Raw genomic sequence first — 24,262 nt, forward strand, 5'->3', positions numbered from 1 at the left:
CTGCCATCACCGCACAGGGCTGGCTGGGGGCGGAGCTCATCCACTGAGGTGTCCAGGCCTGTTTCCAGACCACCGCCAGTGGGTGGCCAGGCACCGGATACCCCATCCTGGCCCCTGCCTGGGCCCGGAGGGAGGGGGGAGACTTGCCTCATGGGAGAAGTCTCTGGAGGGTGAAGGGGTTCTCCACGAATCCAGACGGATCCTGAATTCACCTGTGTCTCCCTGAGGTCACTTGTATCCTGGTCTCCCCACTACTTTCCCCACCGCTTTCCCAGGCTCCTAGATCTGGCTTTAAACGTATGCTAATGAGGGACCCCTCCCAGCAAACTGGTTTCAGCGTTAGTTGCCTAGTTAATGAAAACTAGTCAGAGGTCAGAGAGACTAATCTGTTTCGCGTAGGTCTGACCTGCTGCTCCCCCTTTCAGGGTGGGCCCCCCACTGCCTGGCCCTTACACACGTCTGCACGTGCTCACGTCCGGTGTGTGTGTGCGGGGGGGGGGGTCCCTGAGATGCAGGAGGTGGAGTTAGGGGAAGGAGACCAAAGGCACAGCAATGTGCTCTTCCTCTCAACATTGAAAAGAATTGAAACAATTCAGTCCTCACATTTTCCAGGCCAGCCAGAGAGGGCCAGGCGCAGGAAGAGATATAGGGTTCTAGAAAAGCAGGGCCTCACCGCCAGCCCAGGCTGCTAAGCAAACAATCCCTCCAGGAGTCCGAAAACTGGTGTGCGAGGGGAGGAGCCGGCCTGGGGTTTATCGCTCCGGCAGCTCCGGGTGATTCAGGGAGTTTGACTTCTGGTTGTCATAGATGGAAGCACGCAAACAAACAGCCCGGGAGGTACCCCTCCCCTCGGCCTGCGCCCTCCCCCACCTTGCTACCCCGGGCCCGAGACCATCCGCCTCCCCCCACGGTTCCCGCCCTCCTCCCGGGCGCTCCGGGCAGAACCAACACGCCCAGCCGCCCGCCCGGCCACCGGCTGACTCCGACCGCGCGCTGCTGGCGATCCCCCAGGCAACTCGGCGTCACGAGAACCAGCACCCCGGAGACCCGGCGCCCGGCCCTGCCTCCGCGTCCCCTGGGTCCCGGCCAGGCGCAACAAGCACTCCCTTCTCGGTGCGCCGTGGCCCCTCCGGGCCTCCGGCGCTTGCCAACTAGGCCCCGCTGCGTAGCCCACCTCCCGCGGAGCCCGCAGCCCTGGGGGAAGGCAGCCGGAAAATCTCTCGTTTACTGGGCCGGGGTGATCCTAGATTGGATTCGCTTCCCCATTTCTGCAGTTCCCCTTCTGCTGATTCCTGGGGCCGGAGAGGAAAGGGTGGCAACCCGCTGATGCACCCCGGGAGAGGGAGTGAGATTGGGGTACGGGGAGGGGGGAACTCGAACTCGTGGAAAAGTCCCCGGGCGGCGGGAGGGGCAGGACTCGGTGGCCAGGCCGATGTGTCCCGGAGCGCAGAGACCGCGGGGGCCGGGTTAAACACTGTACCTCGGGGAACTGAACCGTGAAGGCTAATTAGGACAGGTCCGAACAGGTAACGGGGACACGGGGAGGGGAGCGCGCGCTAAGGAGGACCGAGTCCCGGGCGATCGCAGGAAACCCAGGCGCGGGGTAGTCGGACCCAGGGCAACTTCTGCCCACGGTCCCGAGTGGTTCTGGGCCCGGCCCACGGCGTTACGGGCGCGCGCGGTGGCGTTCCCACGCACACTTGGTGACCCGGGTGCCGGGGAAGGATCGCGCGTGCAAGAGGTGGACGCTCGGTGTGTGGTGTGTCCACGTGTGCAAGCTCGGGGAGGGCAGGGGGCGCAGAAGGCGCGACAAAGACAGACTTGGTATCTGAGCGTGCGCCTCGCTCTAGTCCGGAGCGGCGAACTGTGCCCCGCGTGTGTCTCACGGGAGAGCCAGGACGAAGGTGACAAAGACTAGGTGTCCGCCCCGGAGAGACGCACCAAGGTGGCCCCCGCGCGCGTTTGTGTGCGCGCGCGCTGGGACTTGCGGAGAAGGAGAGCCCGCCCGCGAATTGTGTTGGGCTGCACCCCAAATCGCTTTCCGGAGAGAAAACCGAGTCCCGAAAGTAAGTGCGCGTGAGTGTGCGCGCGCCCGCGTGCGGGGGCGTGGCAGTAAACAGCAGCAACCCACAAGCCGGCTTGGCCAGAAACTCCGATCTCCCTCCCCTGCCGGAAAGTGCGTCTAGTCGGAGCCTGGAGGTGAGTCGGGGATGGGTGGGGGGAGGGCCGGCCGGGCTTTGTTACTGTGTAAGCGGATTGCACGTACCTGGAGCGCCGCGGGCGCCCGATAAGCCCCTGAATGGAGGTGATGTCACGGTGATGCAGGCGCCGGCCCACCCTCGCGGCGAGAAAGGAGCCGAGCGCGGGCAGAGGCCAGCGCGAGGGCGAGAGACGGAGCGCAGCCAGCTCGGAGTCCCGGGGAGAGGCAGGCCCTGCGCCCCGATCCCCCGCCTGAGCCCCGCCACCTCAGACCAGGGCTGGGCCTGGCCCCGCTCTCTGCGCCGAGCCCCTCCCACCCCCCCGCTCGCGCCCCGCCTGGAGTTGGCCCCAAACGCCGCGCCGGAGCTGGGCCGGCGACGCGTCCCAGGTAAGGGCTGCAGCCTGCTCGCTCCGCCCTCCCCTCGGCCGCCGGCAAGAGTGGGGTCGGGCTGGTGGGGAGTGGGCGAGGGTTGAGGCCCAGGGGTGGAGAACCGGGGGGCGGAGGACACCGATCCTACTTCGCTCGCTCGCAGAAACTTTCCAAACCCGAGCAGGCTGGGGACTGGGGGTGTGGGAAGCCCGGCGCTGGGCTCGCAGTTGGCGGCGAGGGAGAGCTCCACGATCGGGGTCTCCAAGGACTACCCCCTCCGCCCTCGCAGCCTCTCTGCGTGACTCCGCGGCCAATAGTGACTGGGGGGCCGGCGCCCTCTCCGCGGCCCGCTACCGTGGATGGGGAGGGCAGGTTTCTGGGACCAGAGGAAATGGGAGAGAGGCTGGCCCCCCTGTTCCTTCTGTTCCGCCATCCAGGGGAGCGTGGGTGTGGACCCCGGTCCCGGCGAGAGGTAGGGAGGGGAGGGCTCAATCTTCCTGCGGGAAGTTCGGAATTTCGGTCAATCGTAGACCCTGTACCTTTGGCGGCGTGGCTTCTAGATCCCTTCCCTTTCCCCGCTCCTCCCTCACGCCCCACGGGGTTTCCTGCGCCCTTCCCAGCCGCGGAGGTGGAGTTGCGCCTCTCCAGCCCCAGACCCACAGTTTTAAACCCAGCAAAACGCAGTCATTGAAAAAACTCCACGCTCTTGATCCTAAAGCTCAGGGACCAGAATATGTTGAAATCGGGTTTTGTGCTCTTGGAGGTTCCCTGCCTGGGCCTTTATCTGTGGCTGGGGGAGGGCGTGCCGCTGGGGGGTGGGGCGCATTCCGGAGTGGCTTTCTAGAGCGGACCCTTGGGTTGAGGACTCACGTGTTTCAGAATGCTCAGGGAATTGGGGGCCAAATATCCGCCTTCGGTGTGAAGGGCTAAGCCTGGAGTTCCTGGAAGCCCCCTACCCCACCCCCGACCCCACCCCCCAACTTGGGCACTGAAGTAGCCCCGTACAGGTACAGGCACCTCCGACCCCTCTTCTTATTGGTTGGTTTAAACACCAGAGTCCCCTGAACAGAGGAGTAAGATGACAGGACCTAACCAGGGGCAGAGAGGAAGGAGGAGATGGATGGGAGAAGGGGAGGATGTGGGAAGGCTGCCCGTGGGTCCATCCGTCTCTCTCCATGGGCTGCTGAGTGGCGGCAGACCCGGGAGGAAGGAGGCTCCTCTGTGGCTCTGCTAGGCGCCTCGGAGAGGGACCTCTACATGGTCATGGCACCCTTGAAGGTACCTGGCTGTGGGTCTATATCTTACTCTGTCCCTTTGAGCCCAGGAGACAGACCAAGGCCGCAGTGTGAAGCCCATGTTGCCCTTTTCAGGATGGTTCTCAGGCTTTCGTGTAGATGGTCGGGGAGTGAGGAAAGGCGAGAAGGCCTGGCTGCCTCATCCTTGCTGGGTGAAGCCCAGTCGGGGCTGGCTGGGCCTCCGAGCCACCGCTCTGCTGAGGTCTCTCTGCCTCCCCTGGGAGAGGGAAAGAGGGAGGAAGGGGATTCTGGAACGGGATTGGGCTGACTCAGACCTGAGCTGGGGGCTGAGTGGCTGAGCCTAGGGAAAGGCCGATTTCAGAGGTGATTAAAAATACTTGTATAACTGATTCCAGGGAGGTGAAGCAAAAGGGCCCCTTTGTCCAGAAAATAATCTGCAGCTCGGCTGGGCTGCAACCATAGTGTGGGGGGGACTTATGGGACTGAAGGAAGTCCCCCTCTGGTCCTACTGAGAACCTTTTTTAAAAAAAAATATTTATTTGGCTGTGCCAGGTCTTAGTTGAGGCATGCGGGATCTTTAGTTGCGGCATGCGGACTCTTAGTTGTGGCATGTGGGATCTAGTTCCCTGACCAGGGATCGAACCTGGGCCCCCTGCATTGGGAGCTCGGAGTCTTAACCACTGGGCCACCAGGGAAGTCTCCCCTACTGAGAACCTTAAAGCAGGAGACATGACTCTAAAATGAAGAGGCCGGACTGGGATGGGGAGAAATGGGCACCAAATCCATTCAGTGAATGCTTTTCAAATGCCTACTATGTTCAGTGGATGACTAGATGTTGCAGGGGATGCTAAGATAAGCAAGTCTTTTTTTTTTTTTAATTTATTTATTTATTTATGGCTGTGTTGGGTCTTCGTTTCTGTGCGAGGGCTTTCTCTAGTTGTGGCAAGCGGGGGCCACTCTTCATTGCGGTGCGCGGGCCTCTGACTATCGTGGCCTCTCACTATCGTGGCCTCTCACTATCGTGGCCTCTCTTGTTGCGGAGCACAGGCTCCAGACGCGCAGGCTCAGTAATTGTGGCTCACGGGCCCAGTTGCTCCATGGCATGTGGGATCTTCCCAGACCAGGGCTCGAACCCGTGTCCCCTGCATTGGCAGGCAGACTCTCAGCCACTGCGCCACCAGGGAAGCCCCGATAAGCAAGTCTTGTTCACTCCCCTCAGACCTTACAGCCAGGTAGGGGAGACGCCTACGCACACGATTCTAACGATCAAGGCTCAGAAGACAGCCTGGAAGTGCAGGCTCTAGGGACCCGCAGGAGGGAGGGTCTCAAGGCAGAGCTGGTCTGTTTCATCCGAGTCCTTTCCCCCTTGGCCGCCATCTTCAAACACAGCATCCCTTGGCTGGCTGAATCTGCATTCCTGGATGTTGAAGGACACTGGGCTGAGCTTTCTTTAAGTCTCCTGCTGGCCGCCAAGAGTCGCTGTCCCAGGCAGTGGACAAGAGCCAGGCCCAACGGGTCCAATTTCCCCACTTGAGTTGGTGTCTGCCTGTCTCTCCACTCCCCCACTTTGAAGTTCCCATGTTGGTGGGACCGACAGGCTTGAAGGGTAAGGTCCAGGGCCAACAGCAAAGTTGAGAAGGAAATTGGGGTGAGGGCTGTGAAGCTTCTCTGGCCCTGGCCCAAGTTCTTATGAGGTGTTGGATTCTAGCAAGGTACAGGCAGGTATGGCTCTAAGAGCAAGATAGACCAAGAAGAGGGATTGACATAGTGGTCGCAGACTAGATGGGAGTGGGCTTGGTGTTTTGTAATGACGTGGCCGTTATAAGATTTGAACTTGTAGCGTGGACTTTTAGCATTCTTTCCCCCACATCCAGCCAGGCCTTAGACTTTATCTGGGAAAGGATCTCCATTAGGCCTTACCTTTGGCCTTGGTCTTTAGCCGGGGATGAATGTGTCCTCAACAAATCGATTGCCTGTGCTTTTTTGCCAGACCCAAATCTTAAAGCGCAACCCTGGTTATGCCCTCATCATGCAAAAAACAGCCTTCAGTGGCTCCCCACTGCCTTTAGAATCAAGCCCTAAACTCCTTCCCTGTAGTGTCTCTAATCTGTAGCCAGCCAGCTGCAACCTCCCTTTACAGACTCAGTTCATACTTGGTGAATTTGATTAGAAACTGAATAAAATGCTGTTGAGAGGTGTTCTTCACTCTGTCTTTTCTGACCCCCTCAGCTGGGAAGAGCTTCCTCCTCTGTGTTCCTGTAGCACTTTTCTCTCCCCAGAGGTAAATTCTTTTGTGTGACACTTACCTTATTCTTCTTTGGGTAGCTTTCTTGTAGACCTACCTTTTGGACTGTGTTTGTTCATCTTTGTATTTTCCACTGTGCGTCTCGGGGAACTACTGGGCCTGGTCCCCCTAGACGCACAGTAAATATTTGCTGATTTGGAATATTTGTCTCTTCTAAACTGGGACCTGGCGGAGGGAGATGGAATGAGCAGCTCTTGAAGATGTGCAGATTGCCAGAGGCTAAGTCTGAGTGACCATTCTCAGGGTTCACACCACATCTCCAACTTCACCCCAAGGTCTAGCTGTTTTGCTGTGAGCCAGAAATACTCATGATGGGGTTGAATGCTTAGGACCCCATAGCACGTTATCCATAAATTATCTCCTGGAGTGGTTCAATATTCCTTATCCATTAGCCCTCTCCGATTCCTCTTTTCTCTTCCCAGCCCTTGTAAATAAAGTACAGTTTGTGCTTTATTGATTTGCTATTACACAAAGTCCCCTACAAGAGCTTATTTAAATCGTGATGTAGGGGAAACATGATTTTGCATTGGAAGTCGAGAGAAACTAGCTGCGTTACAGTACGATTTATTTAGGAAAACAATAATAAATTCACAAAGGAGTGTTAATTTATTAAAAGTTAATGGTAGGTGTTGTTTGGGGAAAAGCAAGCTTAATTGACAGATGAGGTGGTAGTTGGGAAGGCTGAGAGACCTAAAATATTTTCAAGGAGCATGTAGGATATCTTAAAGGACTTTGAAAGTTGATCTTTATTATGTCAGTTTCACTTAATTTGTGAGTTTTATTTCCTCTGACTTAGTAACAGTGTCCTTCCCTTTCTCAATCGTGGAGAGACAGTTCTGTTTGCCTGTTATACATTAACTAACCAGGAATGGTGAAAACATTAAGGGCTTAGCGGTGTGCAAATCTACACTCCACCTCCAAATGGGAAGAAAGAGAGGTGGTGGGGAAGTCGGATCATGCCATTCCCCTCCCAGCCACTAGTGGTCACTATCAGCCCAGGAAAGCTTGGTTGCTGTCTTTCTGGAAAGTTCCTGGGTCCAAGAGGTGAGAGGAAGAGGCAGGGTTACAACTAGTTACTTGAACATAATAAGGGGTGATTTAAATGTGGAGTCCCTGCATTTCATAGAATTTTGGAATTTATGACTTGCTTTTTAGAGCATTTAAATGTTCTGTTCGCCAGGTAAATTTAAAGTCTTTGGGTAGAAAACTCACTGATTTGGTCTTTAATTTCTCTTAACCTGCCACACTCTTTACCTCCACTTCACACAAGGAAAATCCAGTTGGTATTGAGAGCAGGGGTTTGGTTTTCTTTGGTGCCAGTCTACAGCATTTAGTAAGGCTGCTGTCCGGGACCGGTCCAGTGAGTTGTTGCAGTAGTAAGTTACCTTCCTGGTGTGAATAAAAGACATCTTTCTTGCCTTCTAGCTACAGTGCCTCAACGTCTTCCATTATAGATTAATTTCTTTGGGTTTTGCTTTGCCGTTGCCTGGTTCTTGCTTTTAAAATGTTAATGCCTCATAGGAGGATTTTTGCATTAAGTCATTAACTCCCTAGCTGGGAAATTCGTTGATTTTTTTTTTTTTTTAATATTTATTTACTTGGTTGCTCTGGGTCTTAGTTGTGGCAGGCGGGCTCCTTAGTTGAGGCACGCGAACTCTTAGTTGCGGCATGCATGTGGGATCTAGTTTCCTGACCAGGGATTGAACCCAGGCCCCCTGCATTGGGAGCACGGAGTCTTACCCACTGTGCCACCAGGGAAGTCCCAGAAGTTTGTTGATTTTATTCTTGAGACTCTAGCAACTGAGCTTCCAAAGAACTTTGGATTCTGAGGAGAAGCGTTGGCACTAAAAGTGGGAAAATGAAGGGCAGAAAAGGGCAGTGGTAGGGAGGCATCAGGGGAAAAGTGTTGATACATACAACTTTTCAATCATCTCTTCACTTTCTCCGGTTGCAGTTTGTACCTGTTACAGGTGCTTGTTAAATACTCACTGAATGAATGAATGCGTGGCTGATTTGCCGTAGACTTAGGCATCACAGGGACAGAGTGGAGGGGCGTGGTGTCTGGCCATTTGAACTCTGGAAGTCCCGGGGCAGAGAGGAACTGAGTGCCGAGTGAACTTGCTCACAAACCTCAGCCCCCAGCCCACCAGCAAGAGCTTAGGGAATATCTGGGCCCAGGTTATGATTTGGGGGAGGGGGAGGGGCCTGAAAATTCAGCACAGTTTCCTCCTTTTCCATGACTGGGAACAGGGATGACAGGTTTCATCTCATTTGCCTCTCTGGTCACTTGGTACAAGGCCCAGGAGTTCCGTGTTAAGAACGATTCTGAAGCCCAGAGGCACAGGCAAGATCAGTGTGCCGTGGTTCAGGATGGGGGGAACGGCGCCTTGTGTGTCAGAGTCTGACCCGGAGGACTGATTTTGCCTTTCCTTCCCTCCGCCTCTAGGGACCCAGCTGGGGCCTGGCCTGGGAGCCAGCATGGCCATCCAGAAAGCGGTGCTGATGTGCCTGGGACTGCCTCTCTTCCTACTCCCAGGGGCCCAGGCCCAGAACCACGCCCCATCTGGCTGCAGCCCGGACCTCAGCCCCCTCTATTACAACCTGTGTGACCGCTCTGGGGCTTGGGGCATCATCTTGGAGGCAGTGGCGGGGGCGGGCATCGTCACCACTTTTGTCCTCACCATCATCCTCGTGGCCAGCCTCCCCTTCGTGCAGGACACCAAGAAGCGGAGCCTGCTGGGGACCCAGGTGTTCTTCCTGCTGGGGACCCTGGGCCTCTTCTGCCTCGTCTTTGCCTGCGTGGTGAAGCCTGACTTCTCCACCTGTGCCTCTCGGCGCTTCCTCTTTGGGGTCCTGTTCGCCATCTGCTTCTCCTGCCTAGTGGCCCACGTGATAGCCCTCAACTTCCTGGTCCGGAAGAACCACGGGCCCCGGGGCTGGGTGGTCTTCATCGTGGCCCTGCTGCTGAGCCTCGTGGAGGTGATCATCAACACGGAGTGGTTGATCATCACGCTGGTGCGGGGAGGGGGCGGCGAGGGTGGCCCTCCGGCCAATGGCAGTGCCGGCTGGGCCACCGCCTCCCCCTGTGCCATCGCCAACGCGGACTTTGTCATGGCGCTGATCTACGTCATGCTGCTGCTGTTCTGCGCCTTTACTGGGGCCTGGCCCGCCCTGTGCGGCCGCTTCAAGCGCTGGCGGAAGCACGGGGTCTTCGTGCTGCTCACCACGGCCGCCTCCATCGCCATCTGGGTGGCATGGGTCGTCATGTACACCTACGGCAACCAGCAGCGCAAGAGCCCCACGTGGGATGACCCCACGCTGGCCATCACCCTCGCCGCCAATGCCTGGGCCTTTGTGCTCTTCTATGTCATCCCTGAGGTCTCCCAGGTGACCAAGGCCAGCCCGGAGCAGAGCTACCAGGGGGACCTGTACCCCACCCGGGGCGTGGGCTACGAGACCATCCTGAAAGAGCAGAAGGGCCAGAGCATGTTTGTGGAAAACAAGGCATTTTCCATGGACGAGCCAGCCTCAGGTGGGTCATGGGACACCCTCCCCAGGTGCCGTTTTATTTTTTTTTAATTTCTAAAAAATTTTGGCCACACCATGCAGCCTGTGGGACCTTAGTTCCCCAGCCAGGGATTGAACCTGGGCCACAGCAGTGAAAGTGCCGAGTCCTAACCACTGGACCACCAGGGAACTCCCCCCAGGTCCCCTTTTATTCCAGGTGGTTTACTGCAGGACAGGGGGCTGGTCTCCTGAGCAAAATGGGAGGTTCCTGAGATTATCCAGAATTTTCTGCCTTAAAGTCCCTAAATCCCATTTTTTAAAAAAAATTCTTTATTTATTTTTGGCTGCGTTGGGTCTTCGTTGCTACGTGCAGGCTTTCTCTAGTTGTAGCGAGCGGGGGCTACTCTTCGTTGCGGTGCGCGGGCTTCTCATTGTGGTGGCTTCTCTTGTTGCAGAGCACGGGCACGCAGGCTTCAGTAGTTGCAGCACACGGGCTCTAGGACACGCAGGCTTCAGTAGCTGTGACGCATAGGCTCAGTAGTTGTGGCTCTAGAGTGCAGGCTCAGTAGTTGTGGTGCACAGGCTTAGTTGCTCCGAGGCATGTGGGATCTTCCCAGACCAGGGATTGAACCCATGTCCCCTGCATTGGCAGGTGGATTCTTAACCACTGTGCCACCAGGGAAGTCCTCTAAATTCCATTTTTCTTAAGGATTTTTTTCCTATACTCGTGCAATTCATGAATATATTTTCGTTGTAAAATTTTACACATTACAGGTAAAATTTCCCTCCACTGTCAGTTCTACCCCATTCCCTCCTGTTCTATCCCCAGAACTGATCACTGTTGACTGATATTTTCCTGCTAGGAGCCTCAGTTTCCTCATCTGTAAAATGGGGATAATAATGGTTCCTGTTTCATAGGATTCTTTTGAGGATTCAATTAATGCATCTTCTGGCACTTGGAAGATACTCTAGAAGTATTAGCTATTAGCTCTGTGTATTACTAGTATTTTACTGTCATTATTATTATCCTTCCAGAGCTTGTTTTTCCACTATGTACATATCCATAGTCTTAGTTTCCTTTTAAAGTCTTTTCAGTTCACAATTTTTTCTTTTTCATAAAATCGCGTGTGCCACATGCTGATCTAAGCAGCACCCACTATCCGATAGCCAGCTTGTCCCCAAGCTCCTGCCTCGGCTCTTTGTTAATGGGATGGGCCTCTCCTGAGGTGCCAGGCAGCCCCAGAGCCTTGGTGGTTGGAGCTGAGGGCGCCTCGGAGGTGGAAGCGGCAAGAAGGCAAGAGAAGCCCCTGCAGCCTGGGTCAAGCCCCCGTCGGAAAAAGCTTGGGAGGCAGGAGGGGGTGGCCATTCTCCAGGAGACTTGGCCAGACGTGCTCCCAGCTCCCTAAGGAAGGAGCCTTTTTCTGGCATTTGTTCATTGTAAGGACCATTAGCGTTTATTGAGCACAAACTGAGTGCCAGGCATTGAGCCTTTCCGGATGTGCCCTGTGGCATGCGTCTCACGTGCTTTCTTAGCCGGCTGGTCACAGCCCCTTCATCTGCTGTGACCCGGAAAGCCTGGACGCTGACCCCCTACTCTGCTGATCGAGGTGTTGGGGGCTTAAGAGTTGACCTGGCTGACTGTTGAGCGCTACCTCTGGGACCTCTGCCAGGGGTCAGAGTCAGAGGCAGGGGAGGTTTCAGAATGAGAACTCTCTGCCTTTTCTCTACAAGCTGCGATCCCTGTGATCCCTGCCTTGGGGAAAGGAGTGATCCTCACCCCGTCAGGCCCTGATCTTTGACCTGCCCAGCGGGGTGGCCCCTGGCATCCGCACAGCCTGGTGCCAAGTGAGGGGGGAGGGTGGGGCAGCTGGTGAGGTTGGGGACGAATGTTGGGAGGAGCCTTGGCGGCCCCCACCTTTGCTGTCACCCGCTGCCTGTTTGCCGGGCCAGAGAGTTCTCAGCCTTTGTCCTCAAGGCAAACACTTCTGGGCCTGTAAGGGTTTTTTTTTCCTTTTATTTTATTTTTTCTAAATGGAAAAATCAATTGAGTGAGCCCAGCACTTAGGAAGCCCTATAGAGTTGTGGTCCCTTTAGAGCCGCAGGGCCATCAGCCGGCAGGAGATGGGCATCCGTGGCCCCGGCCCTCACGGCTCAGCCCTCTCCCCGGCCCTCACGGCTCAGCCCTCCCCCCGGCCCTCACGGCTCAGCCCTCTCCCCGGCCCTCAGAATTGGTCAGCAGCTTTCCTCCGACCCAGCGCCCAGCAGCGCAGGACAGATCGGGAAATCAACACCCCCGAAGGCACAGGGAAGTGTTCCCAGAGCTGAAAATAGTTCTGGAAACTTGCCAAGGGGCCACAGGACAGGATGTGCCTTCAGTCCCCCTGGTGGAGCTCTGGGTCCTGGGCAAACAGCACCCAGCCCTGCCCCATGCAGACTCTTGGGCAGTGGGGTCTCTGCTTTTTTTACCCTGGCGCCTGGCAGCTGGCCCGCAGCAGGAGAGGCCAGAGCTGGAGGCTGGCCATCTTGGAAGGCGGCCGAAGGTCCATGTGCCCCTCTTGGCCTCTGGCCCCAGAGGGCGGAAGGGGATGTGAAGGTTGCTGACGGGACGTTTTTTCGGTGGGAGGGGGTCTCGTGCTGCAGGAAAGCCCAAGGGGAAGGCAAGCATTGTGCTCTCTGTGCATCCAAACAAAGGGATGCTGGGCTCCACGGGGTGGGGTACACCTACAGCCTCAGCCCCAGGGCTGGCCTAGCCCCCTTTTCCCTCTCCCTGCCTCCTGGGGAGCCTTGCTTGAGAGCAGGAAAGGGAGCTGAAAGTCCAGCCCGGAACAGCTGCTGTGTTTCCTTGCAGCTAAGAGACCAGTGTCACCGTACAGCGGGTACAACGGGCAGCTGCTGACCGGTGTGTACCAGCCCACCGAGATGACCCTGATGCACAAAGCCCCGGTGAGTGGGGTCCCCGGGTGTGCAGGGTGGGTGGAAGCGGGAGGGAGAAGGCAGGCTCTGCATCCAATGCGTCAGCCTTCGGGAGCCCAGGACCCCGGCTCCTGATGCCTTCTTCCTGGGGTTGATGTTCCTGCTGCCTTTCACGACACTGTGGCGGGACCTGTCTGCCCTGTGTCGTCGGGGCGTCAAACACGCACTGAGGACAGCTGCTCAGAACAGTCTCTCTCTGAGCTGGTGGGAGCTGCCAGCTTTCCCCTGAGCAGCTTAGGGGGGGACAAGGGGGGGGCCTCAGCCAGGTAGATGCCATTCTTGGTGGACAGAGGACCACAGGGCAGGTCTGGGTAGGTATTAGCTGCTCGACCACAGCTGTCCCAAGAGGGCCTCCTGCTCCCTTCCCCCCACCAGCAGGCAGCAGCTCTTGACCTGACACCTCCCCTGGGTTCTGGATACCAGATGCTCCATTAGCCAAGGGAGGGCGGGTGGGAACAGGAAGCCGGTGGGTTAGAGTCTTACTCACTCCATATACGTGCCTCCTCCCCGGATGGCTGGCAGTCGCTCTTGGGGAGACCCCTCGCTCTCCGGAGCCTGAACCTGCAGCTAGGTTCCAGGAGAGGGAGGCTGTGGCCAGGAGCCAGGATAGGCCGAGGAATGAATCTCAGAAGGGCATGAGCAGAGTTGGTCAGCGCCCAGACACCCAGGGTGCCCCACCTGGCCACCCCTCCCCACCTGTGTGCATGGAGTCGTGCTCCTTCAGGAAGGATCTGAACTAACAGAGATTTCATCTAATGGTGGCTCCCAAAACATGGTCCCTCGACCCCCAGCGTTACCATCCCCTGGGAACTTGCTAAAAAGGCGCAAGGGCCAGGGGTGTGATGGAGCCAATAGTTACATCTCTTCAGCGATGTCACCTTGATAACTTGGAGTTATCCAAGCCATGATGGGAGTAACCGCCCACAGAGATCTGCCAACACTACAGATCAGGGTCGTTAAACATTCACCAGATCACCGCGGGGTGGGGCCCCCTAGGCATGGCTGTGGCTTCGTAAACAGTCAGGTGATTCTGACGCACAGCCAGGTTGGAGAACCCGTCCTCCATCTAGATGTTCCAGGAGCTACATGGGGAGGGGGAGTTGGAGATGGTAAATGGGTTGGGAGGACCACCCGGGTCTGAGTTGATTCAGAAGGCGGCTTGGGGCCCTGGAGCTGCGGGGGTTTGGTGGCAGCTCTTTGCCTAGGGATGAGGCAGGCAGGGCCTGGGGCTCACCTTCCCTCCAGGGTGGGACCTGGGACCCATGCCTCAGCCTCACCCGCACAGGAACAGAACCAACGCAGCTCCGACCAGAATCCAGGCAGAGACTTTGGATTTTAAGTCTCCAAAACTTAAAACTCCCTCAAACCCCAAACCATTCGGGGTTTAAGTCTCTAAATCAGACTGCTAGATAAGAAACGTGTGACATGCCTGGGGCCTGACAGAAGGGTGTTCTGGGCCCGGCACACCAGCCATGATGCTGTTGGGGGGATGTAATGCTACCGGGGGTACTCGGGTAAGAGTCTTGGAGGAAGGGAGCCTGGGAGCGGAGCCGGGCGGGTCACAGAAGCCCCGTGCGTTTCACCCTCTGTTGGGCCCCAAGGTTTAGGGAGGGGGACAGGGCTTGAGAGGAAGATCCTTTTGGAAAGAGCCATCCACTGTGTGAAGCCCGGGACCGTGGAGGTGGCTGGGAGCCTCATTTCCATGCCCAGAGGGTGGCCCTCTGCAGGGTGAGATAAGGGGCTGGAGGTCAGAGGTGAGCTCCTCCGTTTCCAGGCTCCCGGAGTAGTCATCCATCCCAGGCCCGGCTGGAAGGGGGCGGAGGGGGAGGACAGGGAGGGAAGGGGAAACTGCAAGCGCAGCCCTGCAGGAAGCGGAGTGGGAGCGTGTGCGCATCCGCCCGGGCGGAACCCAGCTGTGAGGCCGCCTGTTCTTCCCTCCAGTCTGAAGGAGCTTACGACGTCATCCTTCCGCGGGCCACTGCTAACAGCCAGGTGATGGGCAGTGCCAACTCCACCCTGCGGGCAGAAGACGTCTACGCAGCCCAGAGCCACCAGGATGCCACCCTGCCGAAGGAAGGCAAGAACTCTCAGGTCTTTAGAAACCCCTACGTGTGGGACTGAGTCGGCACCAGGAGGAGGCGGGTAGATCTGGGGACCTGGCCCCGGGCGAGGGTCTTGCTGGGAGCCCGTGCTCTCCCCTCCCCTTCCCCCTCGCCAGCTCAGGACAGGTCATGGGCCTCAGCCGGGAGGCCCTCCCCCATCTGCCAGTGTTCGGCTGGGCGTCCCCGTGCCCCTCACCCACTCCTCAGTGTTTGTGGAGTCCAGGAGCCAACTCCGGCTTCGTGTCAGGGTCACCTGGCTTCGTGTCAAGGTCACCTGCGGTGGCCACGTTCCAGCCAAATAGTGGCGGCCAGTCAGCACCTACGTTCTCTGGAGTCTTCGGAGAGATTCCTGCAACCTTGAGAGATGTCCCAGGCGCTTCTGTCCTGGGTCTCGCTCCTCTGTGAGGGGCAAGGGTGCCTAATAAACACGTTTCTGCTTTATTAACCCTTCTCCTGGGAATGTCGTGTCTGATCTGGGCTCTCGGTGTCTGACGAGCCGCTCCTCCACCCTGGCCTGTGGGCCTTTCCTCTTTCTCCTCCTCCCTCTGAATCCAGCTCCCAGGAAAGCCGCTGCTGACTTTTCCTTCTGTGCAACGAAGTAGCTGACACCTCTCCCCAGGGAAGAGCTCTTCAGCTAAGCCTGGGTCCGTGTCCCATGTGATCAGCATGGACCTCTGGGCCTGGCTCCTGTCTCGGGTCTCGTCCAGCATCTGGGCTTGTGTGAAACGAGGCAGCTTTCCTCTGGGATGCCCTCCACTGGGGTCGGGGCCGGGGGAACGGAGCAGGGAGTTCTGTGGAGGGTATTTGTAAGGGAAGATGGGCTGGCTTCAGCCCCTTAGTGGGAAGGGTGGTGCAGATCCGTCAGGGGATGGGGTGGAGGAGCCACTGCTCCATCTCTCAGATCACACTGTGTGTGTGTGTGTGTGTGTGTGTGTTTGTGGCCGGGAGTGATTCGCAGAGGACCAGGACTTGTTTTCAAAGGTGGGAAGGGGCGGGCCAGGTTCTGGTTGGTTTCACTCCTGGGCAGGAATTTAAATGCCCATTTGCTCAGTCCTTTATGGTAAAACCTTTCCACAGTGGCTCATTTGAATCCTGGGGGCTGCCCCTGAAAGATGGGTAGCACAGTAAGTACTTTCTCTCCCTTTTCCAGAGTCAAGATCCCAGAACCAGACCATTTTAGGGTTAGACAGGGCCTTGGGCGTAAGTGATCAATGTAGCTCTCTCACCGCCTCTGACAGGTAAGCAGACTGACCCAGAGAGGCCACAGAGCCTCTAGAAGTGGCCATGCTGAGACTGGCCAGGCTTTCGCAAGACTCTGACTTGTAGCAGGTCTCGGTGGCCTGGGTTCAGACATGCAGCGGTGCTCTGACCCTTTGCAAGGGGGTTGCCAAGTCGGCTCCTCCCAGGTTTGGGAATGTTTCTCCCCAACTTGCCAGAAGCTATTTTCTGACACCGGTTGTAGGGAAAAGATGTTTCTGTTGGAAGAGGGGAGAAAGGTTGCTGGAAGAAAAAAAAAAAAGCAAACTTCTCCTTCGATGTCAGATTGCACCAACTCCCCTGGAGACTCGAACCCTTTTCTTAGTTGTTCAAACACTTGTTCTTTCTGGTTACTTTAGGCTCAGTCCCCGAAAAATAATACAAGATGGTAGACGCCCTCTTCCCTGGACCGCACGTCGTTCTGCTGTCCTCATTCCTCTGTGTCCAGGCTGGGCAGGGCCCTTGTCACTGGAGCGGGAAGGGCCCGGAGGCCACCGATCTGGAGCAGTGGAGTCAGGGGCCGTGTGAAACCCTGGGGCACGTGGCTGGGGCTATGGGCCACCCCCACCCCCTGCCCCCGCAATTCCTGCCCAGCCCAGCCTCTCCTGGTCCCCAAGTGACCTGAGACCACAGGAGCGGTCTGCAGACACCCAGCCTCCCTCTGGACGCCCTCCCCCAACATCACAGCCCCTGTTCCCCCCTGCTGTGGGTCTCCAGATGGCCATCTTTCCCGGCCATCTTTCGGTTCCAGCCTCAGCCTGTCCCACCCTGCTCCAAGGCGAAGCCAAACCATGGCGAAGCTGGCCCTTGCCCTTCTCACCAGCTCCTCCTGCCACCACCTGGACGGTGGAAGGCCACTGAGCTGGGCAAAGCTCACTCGAGACCTGGACAGATCGTGCCTCTCTTCCTGGCCTGTGGGTCCTGGATCTGAGCCCCTCTGCATCACCACCTGATACCTTCACTGAACCAGGTCCCATCAAGACACAAAGTAGGGGGTAGGACTGCATTCTCAGGGGTCAATTGAGAGTCCTGGGCCAGATGGACCGGGGTCTAGGCCTCTCCCAGGACTGAGACTTGTGGGACTCGGGGCAGCCCCTTCGATAAGTGGTGTCCAGGACTGAAGATTGTGCCATTTCCTGACGGGCAGATGGCTAGGTTTCTGCCTCACCTTGGGCACCTTGACAGTGCTGGTGCCGCTGTCATCACCCATGACATGCTCCACCAGGTCCTGATGGCCACCAAGGGAAGTGGGGGCATCCTGGCGACCTGCACGAGGCTGGCACCAACAAAGATGTGCACTCGGCTCCAGACTTGTGGGAACGAGATCTCTGGAGTGTCTCCTTGGCCTCCTGCCCCTGGGTACCGGAGCTGGCTCATCCAAGGGGCTCAAGCCAGGTGTGTCCCCGGAGCTCACCTCTGCCTACTGAGACGAGAGAGGATGAGCACAGCGCAGGTGCTGACCCCATAGGCGGCCCCACAGCCCTCACCCCCACCCCAGCGCCACGCCCTGCCCCCAGCACCTGTGCCTTTGTCGCCAGTGTATTTCTCCAAGGCTAAGTTGGGTGAACAGGCCCTGCAGAGACTGATGGAAGGGGAGGGGGGAGCTCTGAGTGCCCCGGACTCCTTGTGATCTAGGTTAGTAGCCCCAAATCCCTCACAGTGAATAAAGGCTCTATCTCGCTTTTCGAGCTGATAGTCTCGAGTGAGTCCTGGCAGCGCCAAGGGACCACGGGGAGCAGGCTGCAGTGAATGTGGGTTTGTTCAGAGTCTGAGTCCCCTGGAGGCCTGCGGGTGAGGCCGGGGAGGGATGGGCTCCTGAAAGATGCGAACCTGCCCGGATTCAAGAATACCCCCCCCCACCCCGTGGCCCTGCTTCCTCCAGTCTATGGCCAAGTGAAGAAGATAGAAGTGTTCCAGCTGCATCACAAGCTCTGAATGGAAAAAACCAGAATAGGCCAGGACCTGTTGCAGGTGACGTCAGGCCAACACCTTGGTAAACGGCACACCCATTTCTGTCAAACCGTGTAGTCGGGGCTGAGTAGTTTGGACTTCATCACTGCTCAGGATTACATGACCTTATTCTCTGTTTGTGAGGAATTACTACCACAGAATCCCTGTGTGTTCATTAATTTGTCTGGGATTTATTAATATATATTTTTAAATCCAACTCCTTGCCTTCTAGACCAACAAAGGCTGTTTGATTCCAACAAAATATTTTTCTTGGTTGGGGATTTGTTCTAAGGGGAAACCAGGCCTCCCAAACAGGCCAAGCCCAAGGTCACTGTCTCCCCACACTCCCCCTCTCCCCCCAAACACAAGGCCTGGTGATGCAGGCATGGGGCAAGAGAGGGGACCCACCTTTATCATAATCTTGCTGCCGCCTGGTAGGCTGGTGGGGAGGGAGGTGGGAGCACCGTTGGGTAAACTTCTGGGCTCATGGGAAGGCGGGCAGGAGCCGGGTATAACCAATACCTCCCTTGAGTCAGGAGGACCTGCCAAATGCCACGCCCAGCATTCAGTTTACACATGTGGTTCCTGAACTCTTTCAGGGTACCTCACAGTTCCTGTAAGAGCAAGAAACAGGTTAAGTGACTTGCCCATGGTCACGCAGCTAGTTAGGGTCCGTCAGCCTTCCAATCCATTCTCACCAGGTCTAGCACTTCTAGCTCCAGGGGGACCTGCGGTGCTCAGGCACAGGTGCAAGTGACCAGACTTTGTTTCCTGTCTGCCGTCTGCACTCTGGGCCCTCTTGGATGCTGCAGCCCCCGCTCACAGCAACCGCATGAATTATTTAGCATGTGCACCAGCCCCGGTAATGCTCTGACCTCATCCCCCTAGGTCTCAGGGCGGGGCTCTGACCTCGGTCTCCTTGAGGAAAGGCTGCTGAAGGGCAGAGGCTGGGACGTAGGTCCCTATGGGATGTGGGTGACCGAGGGGACATCAGTACCCTCAGGGAAGTGGGTGGGGGCCAGAGCCCAACTGCCCTTGTAGCAGGAGGCAACTCTGCAGAGGAGAGAATGCACCCCAAGAATCAGATGGCCACGGGTTCGGATCCAGGCTCTGGCTTACTAACTTTGTGACTCGGGGCAGCCCTCTTGACTCTCCCTCAGTTTCCTCGTTTGTAAAATGGAAGTGCTAACACTCTGAGTTCATATTTAGTGCTGAGCTCCTCAAGGTCGCTCCGTGGAAGTCACGGCCAAGGATAAGCATCCAGGAGCTAGCTGCCTCCTGTTTCCTGCCCAGGCAGGCTGCCCTCCAGGCCAGGTTTCACCACCTTCTGCCCTCTGGAGGTGCCACATCTTCCCTTTCCTCTGCTGTCCCTCACGGGTGCCCAATGGGTGGGACAGCAGGTTGCTGGGATTGGAGGGAGACACCAAGGAGAGGGACAGACCCTTGGCAGAGCCTTGACTGGCAGGGGTCGGCAACCAAGATTTTAAGACGGTCACCTGGGCACAAGAAGTCAAGAAGGCAGGTTGAAGAGCTAAGGTTGAACTGCTTTCAGTCCGTAAGCAAATGCTTATTAAGCCCCTACTCTGGGGACCTAGCAAGAGCTGATCCCTGCCCGCTGGGGGCTCACAGCCTAACTCCTCCTTCACTGGGTCAGACCCAGGGGCTGAAGTGGATGTGGTGATGGTGGGTTCCATCCCGGATCCATGCTGGCATTAAGCAGGCGGATCACACTTCCACCAGGCCCCTCCCGCCCCCGTCCCTCCGAGTGGCACCTCTGCTGTCAACAGGGCTCCTCGGGTGCGACCCGGTTCTTACTAACTCCCGGACTTTGGGCAGCTTCCCTCACCCTGCCATACAGCGTTTCCTCATTTGTAAAATAGACCCCAGCCTCCAGCTCTGCCTAAGCCCTGGATCTGGGGCCCCCAGCAGTTGATTGAGAGGGGCCCCGAAACCTTAGGGCTGTGCTGAGGGTGACCCCAGGGGCCTCGACTCCGGGTCTGGAGGAGAGCTGGGCGGACGCGGGGCCACCACCCCCTGGCGGTGCCTGGAGCAGAGGCTCTGGGGGCGGGGGGCCGAGGGGCGGGGTCGGGGAGCGGCGAATCCCAGCCAGCTCTGTGCTCCTTGCCCCGCCTCTCCGGCCCTGCCCTGAGGAGGGGGAGGGGGAGGGGGGGGGAGCGGGCCCCCGAATGCCGCAGACGCCCCACTGTCTCCCACGCACCTGGGGTGGCAGGAGGTGGAGCTGAGGACCGAGCCCCGGGCGCCCGGACGTCATTGGCCAGCGAGGACCCGCCCCCCCAGCCCCCAGCCAACCCGGGTCCGCCTGCTGCTCCCCTCCCCCGGCCCCGCCCCGACACGCCTGCAACCTGATCCCCGCCGCCGGGGCAGCCGGCCCGGACCGGTTGTCTCCGCTTGTGTAGCCGTCTGGGCTGCGGCCTGCCCGGGGCCGCCGAGTCCTGCCCCTTCTCCGCCTTCAGGGCCCGGCCCGGCCAAGACCCGGTCCTTCCACTCAGCTTCTCCTCTGGGGACCTTTTTTCCTCCCCCTCCCAGGCTGCGAGCCCCGGACCCGGGCCGATACCTACAGCGTGCATCCTTGTATCTCTGGGCCCAGCACAAAGCAGGGGCCAGGGAAGCGGGTCCCTGTTCCCTTGAGAAGAAATCCCCTCTGGGAGGCTCGCTGCGCTCATAAAGTTTGGATGGGTGGGTGTGACGGGGCCCGGGGAGCCCCACTGCCTCCTGCCTGCCTTGCCTCTAGGGCGGGATTTCTCAGACTGGCGCTACTGACGTTTGGGCCCAGATCATTCTCCGTGGTATGGGCCGTCCGATGCAGTGTAGGACAGTGGGTAGCGTCTCTGGCCTCCACCTTCTAGATGCCAGTAGGCCACCATCCCCCTTAGTTGCGACAACCAAAAATGTCTCCGAACATTGCCCGGTGTCCCCTGGGGGCAAACGCCTGGGTTGAGAACCACTCCTGGGGGTATTGCAGTGGGTGTCCAGCCAGGGCACACAGGGCCCTGGGTCTGGAGCTGGAGGCACACCCCCCGGCTCCCCACCTCCCCACTCTGTTCCAAGTCCAGGACTCTGATGGGCTTCCCCTCCCCGAGCTGGTTTGCAGGAGCCTCAGGCCAGCCTGGGGACTATGACCCCTCAGCCTGGCGACATTCAGGCAGCACGTGACCAGCCAGCTCCTCTCACTGTGCAAACCCCTTCTCAGCTCCTCCCCTGAGGTGGGTGCTGAGCAGGGCCCTGGGGCCGGGGATGCGGGAGACTCAGATGCTTTTCTGTCACTAACAGTGTAGTTGGGCAACCAGAAGGGCAGCCTCTTACACACGAGCGTGCACACACACACATATGCATACACATCACACATACACACACGTACACACGTGGAGGTAGAGGGTAGGGGAATGGGGTTTTCGGAGCACAAAAACTATAGGTCCCGGCTGGGGAAGATTCAGTTCGGCCCCTTAACCAGGCCCGCTTGGGGCTGGCCCTCACAGCCAGGTCGGGGGTAGAGAGAGGGTGGGGTACCCCCCCACCCCATATGCGGGGTACCCCCCCCACCCCATATGCAAAGCAGAATTTTCAAAAGGATCCAATCCCAGCCAGAAGTGGGGAGGTTTTACTAGTCCCTTCTTTCCCCATATTCATATTTTCCAGTATCTGCATAAAGAGACAGAAGACATCATAACAGGTTAAATAGGAGGGGACGGGTCCCCAGGACCAGGCAGATGAGGGACAAGAAGGTTTTTCACTGTTTCCCACCCCCACCTTTCCCTCCTTGCTTCCTTCCCCTCATTCCTTCCTTCTCCATAAAAAACAAATTACATATCTTTGGGACCTCCCTGGCGGTCCAGTGGTTAAGGCTCCACCCTTCCAATGCAGGGGACGCGGGTCTGATCCCTGGTCAGGGAATTAAGATCCCACATGCCTCGCAGCTCAGCTTAAAAAAAAAAAAAGTTACGTATTTAAAAACAACTGATCTGAAAGAAAGAAAAGGTGCCCCCAAAGTGAACTCGCCCTGTAGCAGCCCCCTTCCCACGGGCCTGTGTGGTCACTGCCCTGCCCTTTGCAGAGGCCAGACCCAGCGATCCTTGGCCACACCTCTCACTCCTCATCCCCTAAGAAAGACAGGCAGCTCTCACCCTGCCTAGTTTGTCCAGTGCCTTCTCCCCTGGGGAGGTTTCTGAGGAGGCTGAGGATGGGGGCCTCAGAAGGCAGAGTGTGTTCATTGCATGCAGGGGCATGGGAACCCCACGCCCACCCCACCCCTACCTTGCTAAATAATTGCAATTCCGGGGACTCTGAATGAGATATTCAGGCCGCAGATTGGTGTGCTCCTGCAGTTTTCAGTTTTTCTGCATGTAGCTCATCCTTACAAAGCATGCCGTGTCCCGCAGGGCAGACATTTCAGACCTGGGAATAACATTTGGCTCGTTCATTTCATTCATTCTTTACCTCTTCATCAATATTTATTAAAGGCTGTTCCCTGCCGTCATGCTCATTGACATCAGTTTCCACACTGAACTCTGTCGGGCACACAATTTTCCTAACGCCTCAGATCTGTGACCTCCATCTCTGCGTGTCACTTCAGCCACATGTCAGATGTCTCTGGGAGTTACCACCCACCGTCTGTGTGATTTCCGCAGCTACCTTACCGCATCAAGAAGGTGCTGCCACACGCTTGGGCTGCGAGGACGGAGTCACCCATAAGTGTGCGCGTGTCTGAGTACCTGTGTTGGGGGTGAGGGCTGACCTGGGAGAGGTTGTCAGATTAGAAAGTGGAGCCCATGACCCCTGGGCAGGGGTGAGGGAGTCTCTCCCTTGGTCAGAATCACGAAGGCCAACAGGGGAGTTTGTGAGTCATCAGAAGGTCCATTCTCCATGGGCACCAATGAGTAGAGAATCTGGTATATTCGTTTGCTACTTTGCCATCTGCCAAGGTACCACAGACTGGGCAACTTAAACAACAGAAGTGCATCATCTCACGTTTCTGGAGGCTGGAAGTCCAAACTCAAGGTGTCGGCAGGGTTGGTTCCTTCTGAATCTGCGAGGGAAGGGTCTGTTCCAGGCTCTCTCCTTGGTGGGCGGATGGCCATCTTCTCCCTGTGTCTCTTCACATCGTTTCCTCTGGGTATGTCTATGAGTCCAAATTTCCCCTTTTCATAAGAACTCCTGTCATATTGGATTGGGGATCACCCTCATGACCTCATTTTAACTTGATTACTCCTATAAAGACCCTCTCTCCAAATCATTCTCATTCTGAGGTACTAGGACTTCACCATATGAATCTGGGTGTGGGGGGATGAAACTCTCCCATAACCCCTGGGCTAGTCTTGGGCAAGGTTGAGGTGAGTGGCAGTACCCTGGGGTGGCTTGAGGAAAGGGACCCCAGGAAAGGACCGCCTTGAGAAGTGCAGTCTTGCACGCATGGCTGTTGTTATGTTTCAAGCACCCCCATGCAGACTTCGTTTGATTCTCTCTGGGGTGGGACACCCCTGCCTGGGGTCTGAGACTCCCTGACACCACCAGGCTGAGATTTTTTTTTTCTCCTCCAGGAAAGCAGGTGGCATTAATAAATAAATGGAGACAATTATCTCCCTTGTCCATAAGCCAAGAATGTTGAGCTCCTTGTGCCCCTTCCCAGATAAGGGCTGCAGATCTGGGTCAAGGGAGGGCCGGCACTGAGCAAGCCCCACATGTAAAGTCCCTCTGTTTAGAAAACGTGCCTCCTCGTCTTTCATGTGTCAATAAAAGAAGAGGGAAGGAGCTGCGCCCCCCCCCCCCGCACCCCAGCATCCCAAGTGAGGTGAGAGAGCTGTGATTGGCTATCACAGTGGGCCCACAGTTGCCCCAGAGGAAAACCATAAAAGCCATGGGCATCTCCCCATCTTGGGTCCAGAGCACCACCGTAAGTGTCGGCCACCCCAGGAGTGAGCACCGCCCACCAGCTCTGACCCCCAAGGCCACCTGGGCAGGTGATTAAAGAATCCATCTTCCAAGGAACAGAAGCTGCAGGTAACACCCGAACACAGTGTTATATTCCAACTGGAGGGCACAAAGGACCACAGTCCTCTTGGCCAGTTTCGGACTCACTGAGATTACAAAGGAAGTTCAGCCTTGCCCGGTAGGAGGGAAAGACCCTACCCTGGCATTCCCAGGGTGCAAGGCGCTGAGGAGGGGTCTTTTCAGATGGCCATCCTGCCCCTGCTGTCCTAGTGGGGACCAGGGGAAGGTTTTCTGGCCATCCTTGGACGGGGCAGCAGGGAAGGGGGACTCCAGGGGCAGAGTCAGGACCTCCTGGAGGAATCTTGTTTAGTTTGATGCTGACCTTGGAAGTTCCAGG

The 24,262-nt window shown here is 57.2% G+C and overlaps 1 protein-coding gene, 1 long non-coding RNA gene and 1 other non-coding gene across 8 annotated transcripts in view; 1 reads left to right on the forward strand and 2 right to left on the reverse strand.

Annotated features, from left to right (window-relative positions):
* LOC118886530 overlaps positions 1-2,350 on the reverse strand; it is a 32,401-nt gene extending 30,051 nt beyond the window's left edge. The window contains exon 1 of the long non-coding RNA XR_005017757.1: positions 2,267-2,350. This is a non-coding gene — a long non-coding RNA (uncharacterized LOC118886530). The remainder of the gene's footprint in view (positions 1-2,266) is intronic.
* On the forward strand, positions 956-17,654 carry GPRC5C (G protein-coupled receptor class C group 5 member C). 6 transcript variants are annotated; one of them, XM_036836441.1, is made up of 5 exons: positions 956-1,113; positions 8,577-9,662; positions 12,486-12,580; positions 14,552-14,701; positions 16,329-17,654. In XM_036836441.1, exons 2-5 carry the CDS (start codon positions 8,609-8,611, stop codon positions 16,359-16,361), a joined length of 1,332 nt encoding a protein of 443 aa, XP_036692336.1. In that variant the 5' UTR covers positions 956-1,113; positions 8,577-8,608; the 3' UTR covers positions 16,362-17,654. The 6 variants fall into 6 exon arrangements, with proteins under 6 accessions (XP_036692336.1, XP_036692334.1, XP_036692333.1 ...); XM_036836439.1 differs by lacking the exon at positions 956-1,113 and adding an exon at positions 1,383-1,526; XM_036836438.1 differs by lacking the exon at positions 956-1,113 and adding an exon at positions 1,538-2,199.
* TRNAE-UUC lies at positions 9,755-9,826 on the reverse strand. The gene has a single exon. It is a non-coding gene; the product is annotated as a tRNA-Glu (tRNA).
* Positions 17,655-24,262: the final 6,608 nt, after the last annotated feature.

The sequence above is a fragment of the Balaenoptera musculus genome, chromosome 20 (genome assembly GCF_009873245.2).
Source record: "Balaenoptera musculus isolate JJ_BM4_2016_0621 chromosome 20, mBalMus1.pri.v3, whole genome shotgun sequence".
In the NCBI taxonomy this organism is placed as follows: Eukaryota; Metazoa; Chordata; class Mammalia; order Artiodactyla; family Balaenopteridae; genus Balaenoptera; species Balaenoptera musculus.

Bases quoted from the DNA above. Each gene is read 5' to 3' on its own strand.
- GPRC5C (XM_036836436.1), top strand. From the start codon at position 2,320: ATGCAGGCGCCGGCCCACCCTCGCGGCGAGAAAGGAGCCGAGCGCGGG. The intron at 12,581-14,551 runs GTGAGTGGGGTC...TCTTCCCTCCAG, and splicing joins CCCTGATGCACAAAGCCCCG to TCTGAAGGAGCTTACGACGT. The intron at 14,702-16,328 runs GTCTTTAGAAAC...TGGTTACTTTAG, and splicing joins AGGAAGGCAAGAACTCTCAG to GCTCAGTCCCCGAAAAATAA.